Source organism: Arachis stenosperma, chromosome 3, assembly GCF_014773155.1.
Source record: "Arachis stenosperma cultivar V10309 chromosome 3, arast.V10309.gnm1.PFL2, whole genome shotgun sequence".
NCBI lineage: Eukaryota > Viridiplantae > Streptophyta > Magnoliopsida > Fabales > Fabaceae > Arachis > Arachis stenosperma.
This window is the reverse complement of record NC_080379.1, coordinates 9528801-9535902: the sequence shown is the minus strand read 5'-3', so window position 1 is coordinate 9535902 and position 7102 is coordinate 9528801. Positions and strand designations below refer to the sequence as shown.

The 7102-nt window shown below is 49.4% G+C and overlaps 1 protein-coding gene across 1 annotated transcript; it reads left to right on the top strand.

The window, feature by feature from the left end:
* Nucleotides 1–1355: 1355 nt before the first annotated feature.
* On the top strand, nucleotides 1356–3098 carry LOC130965470 (uncharacterized). Its single transcript, XM_057890229.1, has 2 exons — nucleotides 1356–2312; nucleotides 2418–3098. The coding sequence occupies exons 1-2, from the start codon at nucleotides 1356–1358 to the stop codon at nucleotides 3096–3098; spliced, it is 1638 nt and encodes a 545-aa protein (XP_057746212.1).
* The last annotated feature ends 4004 nt before the right edge of the window (nucleotides 3099–7102 follow it).

The window sequence follows — 7102 nt, the reverse complement described above, 5'->3', positions numbered from 1 at the left end:
AGTTGAAGGAGCCTTTAATTGAAATGATAAGGGCCAACAAGGACCTGTTCGCATGGACGCCAGCCGACATGCCGGGCATTGATCCACAAATCATTTCACACCACCTAGCTGTCAAGCCGGAAGCACGCCCAGTGGCTCAACGAAGAAGAAAGATGTCGGCGGAGAGAGCAGAGGAGGTAGCCAAGCAAACGGCCGGCCTCCTAGAAGCAGGCTTCATACGAGAAGTGGACTACTCGACGTGGCTCTCAAATGTGGTATTGGTGAAAAAACACAATGGCAGATGGAGAATGTGCGTGGACTACTCTGACCTTAACAAAGCATGCCCCAAAGATTGCTTCCCTCTCCCCAACATAGATGCACTCGTCGACGCTGCGGCGGGGTACCGGTATCTGAGTTTCATGGACGCCTACTCCGGTTACAATCAGATACCGATGCACCGACCAGACGAAGACAAAACGGCGTTCATAACGCCAGGAGGAACTTTCTGCTACAAGGTAATGCCGTTTGGCTTGAAAAATGCAGGGGCGACATATCAAAGGCTGATGAACAGGATATTCCGCGACCTCATAGGGAAAACGGTCGAAGTTTACGTGGACGACATCCTGGCAAAAACGACACGACCTGACGACCTCCTAAACGACCTGGCAAGTGTGTTTGCGTCCCTCCGTCAACATGGTATGAGGCTGAACCCCCTCAAGTGCGCCTTCGCCATGGAAGCCGGCAAGTTCCTAGGATTTATGATAACCCAGAGAGGGGTAGAAGCCAACCCGGAGAAATGCCAGGCAATACTTCAGATGAAGAGCCCGGGCTGTGTCAAGGACGTCCAGAGGTTGGCAGGGCGATTGACATCGCTTTCCCGGTTTCTCGGGGCCTCGGCGACAAAGGCCCTGCCATTCTTCAACCTCATGAAGAAGGGGATGGCGTTTGAGTGGACACCCGCGTGCGAAGAAGCTTTTCAACACTTCAAGGAAATCCTAGCGGCACCTCCCGTTCTCGGGAAGCCAAGGGACGGGGAACCACTGTACCTATACCTCGCTATAACAAGCGAAGCCCTGGCCGCAGTACTAGTGCGGGAGGACGGGAGGACCCAACAACCAGTCTACTTCATAAGCAGGGCCCTACAAGGAGCAGAGTTAAGATATAGCAAGTTGGAAAAGCTAGCCTTAGCACTCCTAACTTCCTCGAGAAGGTTAAAACAGTACTTCCAGAGTCACCAAGTGGTCGTCAGAACGGACCAAGGGATCCGACAAGTTCTCCAAAAACCCGACCTGGCGGGAAGAATGATGACTTGGTCCATCGAACTCTCTCAATATGACATACGGTATGAACCCCGGCAAGCCATCAAGGCGCAGGCGATGGCGGATTTTTTGGTTGAAGTAATAGGAGACCCAGGCGAAGACATGGGTACACGGTGGAAGCTCCATGTGGACGGAGCCTCCAACCAGACCTTCGGAGGAGCCGGGATCATCCTAGAAAGTCCAAACGGGGTCGTATACGAACAATCCGTCAGACTCGAGTTCCCCATCTCGAACAACCAAGCAGAATACGAAGCCCTCATAGGAGGCTTGACCCTAGCAACAGAGGTCGGCGCAAAAAGGCTGGAAGTATGCAGCGATTCCCAAGTCGTCACTTCCCAAGTAAACGGCAGCTATCAAGCCAAGGACCCCTTGTTGCAGAAGTACTTGGAAAAGGTCAAAAGCTTGAGCCAAAAGTTCGACGAGGTCACGGTCCAGCATGTACCCAGAGAAAGAAACACACGAGCAGACCTCCTATCAAAATTAGCCAGCACGAAGCCAGGGGAGGGAAACCGGTCTCTCATCCAAGGCATGACAAGGGAACCTGCAATTGCACTACACATAACAACCCTAAGTCCTTCATGGCTAGACGCCATCACCAACTACCTAGAACACGGCCAAGTCCCTGGTAACGAAAAGGATGCGGTGAAATTAAGGAGAGAAGCGGCCAAATACGCCGTCATTCAAGGACAGCTGTTCAGAAAAGGGCTCAGCCAGCCCCTACTGAAGTGCCTACACCCCGACCAAACGGACTACGTCCTCAGGGAAGTCCACGAGGGCTGCTGTGGGCACCACATCGGAGGAAAAGCCCTAGCAAGGAAGTTGATCCGAGCTGGGTACTACTGGCCGTCGATGATGGCAGATTCCAAAGAGTTTGTCAAAAAGTGCATAAAGTGCCAACAGAACGCCAACTTTGCCAAGGCACCGGCAAACGAGTTGAGCTTGCTGACGACCTCCCGGCCATTCGCTCAATGGGGAATCGACCTCTTAGGGCCCTTCCCTGTCGGCCCTGGGCAGGTCAAATATCTCATAGTGGCAATTGATTACTATACCAAATGGATAGAAGCCGAACCATTGGCTAGCATATCCTCAGCCAATTGCAGAAAATTCATGTGGAGGCAGGTGATAACACGGTTCGGGATTCCAGAAGTCGTCATCTCGGACAACGGCACACAATTTACTGACAAAAAGTTCACAGAATTTCTCAACGGCCTGGGTATAAGGCAAAGGTTCTCTTCGGTAGAACACCCTCGGACGAACGGACAAGTGGAGTCCGCCAACAAGGTTATCCTCTCAGGGCTAAAGAAGAGGTTGGACAACAAAAAGGGTGCTTGGGCCGACGAGCTAGCATCGGTCCTCTGGTCTTATCGAACAACCGAGCAATCCTCCACCAAGGAAACCCCTTTCCGACTAACGTACGGGGTGGATGCAGTAATACCCGTGGAGATCGGTGAACCAAGCCCGCGATTGCTTTTGAAGGGAGTAGAGAAAACTGTAGAAAAGGACCTGATAGAGGAAGCCCGAGAAATGGCCCACTTGACAGAAACGGCGCTAAAACAAAGAGTGGCACTCCGCTACAACACTAAAGTGCTCAAGAGGGAATTCGGGGCAAACGACCTCGTCCTGAGGCGAAATGATATCGGCCTGCCGACCCCAGGAGAAGGCAAGCTAGCGGCCAACTGGGAAGGCCCATATAGAATCAAGAAAGTGATGGGAAAGGGGGCCTTTAAGTTAGAAAGGCTCGACGGCAAGGAAGTCCCGAGAACTTGGAATGCGGACAACCTTAGAAGATTCTACTCCTAGAGGACGGAGCGACCTGCCGACTAATCTAGCTAAGTAGTTAATTTGTCATTTGAACTTCATAGTAACTTTCAAGTCTTTTATGTGGATGCCGAATATGATACACTTGTACAAATTCTCCATTCTATTTCACCTCCATTTTTTCAGATAAATCATCTTGTCGTGACTAGCAACGACACCTGACCCGGGACTGATCACCCCGGGAGGTCGTCAACTACCGTTGTAACGAACGACTACACGAAAGCCCACGGGCCGCCGATATAAACAACTATAAACCAAAAACGGTTACCAAAAACGATAACATAATCGGACAAATAGGAAAAACTTCATCGCGACAACACGAGCAAGTCATTGTTCACAAGCCAAACTCAAAACGGCTAAGATTAAACTATTCGCAAGCCAAAACGGCTAAAAACAACTGTATACAAGCCAAAACAAAACGGCTAAGCAAAAACAATGAAACAAAGAGTTCATTTCTTCGGAACGTCAACGACCTGGCCATCCTTGATAATCTTAAAAACGCCAATTGCCGACGTGTCGAACTCAGGGGCAACAATCTTTATTTGAGCCTTCAGGGCTTCCTCGGTACCCAAAATCGCGCCTTTGCCCTGTTTGACGACATCTTTGTACTTGGCCTTCCATGTTGCCAGTTCGGCCTCCACGGCCTGCTTCTCCTTCTCGACTTCGGCCGTACGCTTCTGCGCCTCGCCAACCTGTTTCTCCAATGCCATCTCACGCTCAACCAACCGTTCAACCGTCGCTTCCGATTCTTTCTGCTTTTTCTCAGCGGTTGTAGCCTTCTGTTCGGCGGCAGTGGCTTTCTGCTCGGCAGCAGTGACCTTCTTCTCGGCGGCATCTAATTTCTCTGAAGACTGAGTCAGCTGCTCCCGAAGAGTTTCAACTTCACTCTTCAACTCATTATTGGCCTTCCCACTGGCCTCCAACCTCCTGCGGAGGGACTCCATCCCGGACAGCTCAAACTCGGCCTTCCGGGCTATCACGGCGCCCCGCAGGAGTGTTCGGTACATCCACCTCGCCTGCCCGGCAAGGGATGACTCGTGGAAGTACTCCTCAGTGCCAGGGATCAATTGGGTATCTATGAAGTTGCTCGCATCAAAGTTCCTCTCCATGACGGTGAGGACCCCTTCAGGGCTTGACGACGCCGTAGAGACTTTCTTCCTCTTTCTCTTCAGGCCGGAGACTTCTACCACCTCCTCCTCATCATCCGGAGTGGGCACCGAACCCCCAATCCCGGTCACCTCACGGATAGGGGAAACGTGGACCGCCTTGCCACCTTCTGCCGTGGCGCCCTGAGCCGAGGTTCCGATCCCGTCGGTTGCGGCCCTCAGCTCGGGAGCACCCTGGCCCTCCGGAGGAGCATCAGGTCCCTCGGGGGTAGGCTGCTCGTCACCCTCCTCGTCATCACCACCGGCAAGGAAAGTCTGAAACAGGTCGGGAAGACCAGTCACCGACGCAGACATATCCACTACAGGAAAACAAAAGAGGTCGTTTAGTCGTCACATAACACCAGCAAAAGAAAAAAGATAAAGGGGAAAGTGAAGAGCATCTCACAAATATAATTACGGCCGGACTCCCGGTCACCCATAAGGAGATGGGGGTTTACCGGGTTCTTCCCAAAAACTGCGTTTAACACCTCGGCAATCTGCTGATCTACTGCCGACATGTTCTTATAAATTACCTTAATAAAACTATTGGCTCCCGCCCCGAAGCTCCAATAAGTCGGGATGAGCCGTACCCCCTCCAGAGACAACCAAAAGGGATGACGACCTTTGGCCGGGCGGACCTTAAAATACTTGTCCTTAAACCCATGGTAAGAATCTTCGAACAAGCCGAAAATCTTCCGACCCTGAGCAGCCCGGAAGGACATGAACCCCTTTCTATGTTTTCCCTCCTTGGAAGGGTTTGTGAGGTTGAAGAAAAAGAGAAAAACATCCACGGACACCGGCAGTTCGAGATATTCACAGACCATCTCGAAACAGCGGATAGAAGCCCAACTGTTCGGATGCAACTGCGACGGCGACACGGAGATTCGGTTTAAGAGCGCCATCTGAAAGGCGGAGAACGGAATGCGGACCCCGACTTGGGTGAACATGGCTTTATAGAACCAAATCCAGTCGGCGACCTGGCGGGGTTGGAAGTTGATTTCATACAGACGCTCGTGAGGAGCCGGGACGAAGACGTCATAGTTGGCCTCCTCGTCAGTCCCGCCGCACAGATATCCGGCTTGTCGGAACTCGGTGAGCTCCTCCTCACCCATTTGGTTAGGGGAATCCCTTACGTCAGACACGACCCAAGCGTATTGGTCGTACGCCGCGGGGTTGACGGATGCCCGGGAGACCGTGCGAGCCATACCTACATGGGGGTACCATCCAGTTAGTCTAAGAGACCGGTTGCTCAAACCGAACACACACACACTACCCTCACGACTCCCCGACTAAGGCCAAACATGACTAAACGGCTAAAAGAGCGAGAAAAACCTACTACCCTGGAATGGTACTTTTTCCCCTAACACGTCTACTCGCAACTAAGAAGCTACACAGTGACATCGAAGAACCAAACAACAAGCATACAGAAATAATGCATAAAAAGGGGATGATTCGAAAGTTACCTAGATTGATGAAAGGAAGATGAAGTTGAATCTGGGAAAATGCAAGAAACACGAACGGAGGCACCACAGCAAAGCCTTGTAGCAAGGAGAAAGAAGGGAGAATAGAGAGTACGAAAAAAGTGCAGAAATACCAAGAACCGCTCGTTTAAAAACTGCCTCCAGAGCGCGAAACGCCTGGGGGCAAAATGGTCTTTCCAAACGGGGTTTTTTACCCCATTATGAGCACTTAATGCTCGACGCAGGAAACGAGGCGATGAAAACGGTTGCTTTGAGCAACCAAGAGACGCGCGTTAGAGGCACATCCCTCCCGCGAGCAGCCGACCAGACGAAATGCGAGATGACACGCCATTGGTAGCTCCTACGACTACCATTGGCGCGTGGGGGCACTGTTACGGCCTGGCCCAAAAATCGCACGGGTCGGCCCGACCCGATCTCTACCCGACCCGGTCACGTGCCCCCCAACCGACCCGGACACGCGTCCTGTACGGCTCACACGCGGCTGCAGGACAACGTCCTCGGAAATATGGGCCTGTCCTCGTCCTGGGGCCCACTACTGACATGTATATAAGGGGAAGATTGGCTCTTCCCCCGGGGTACGTCACTTTCTACACCACTCCCCCTGCTTGTACGATTTCTGACTTGAGCGTCGGAGTGTCTTTGCAGGTGGCCCCCCCCTCCTCGTCCGTTCACCAACTCAAGTGCTCGCCAGCTCGGCAGACCCTCGATCAGCGCACCCAGGACTGACACCCTCATCTATCCACCTTTGCATCTTTTGTCCACCCGACCTGTTCAGGAGCCGACCAATGAACAAAATACATAATAACAAAAGTGTTTTCTCATTGACTCATTGTACTTTCATAATTTATAAACACTTGTATATATAGAAATATAAAATAAGAGTAATGGTAAAGAATCAATTTTTTTTAATTAATATTAGTTAACTTTTTTAAATTATTTTATTTATCTTAAATTATAGAAAGATCCTAAGTTATAAATCATAAACTCTTTATGTCAAATCTTATATTATAAAATTAAATTTAAACTTAACTAATTAAAAATTAATTACTTAATTATACTTTCTTGTAGAATAACTAACATTATTTTTATACCAAAAAAGTCTAATCTCAATGAGCCATATCACTTGTATGAAATTACATAATCATCAAATATTATTCACAGTTATAATTAAACTTTATAAATAATATAATTTAAATTTATTCACATATATTTATAATATAAATACAAATAAAAGTACAAAAAATATAATAATAGATATAAGTAGTAGTTAATTTTTTGTATTCGAAAAAAGTTTAATTATTACTTTGTTGTGAAATCATTATCAACTACTACATAAAATTTGATTATTCTACTTTAAAAA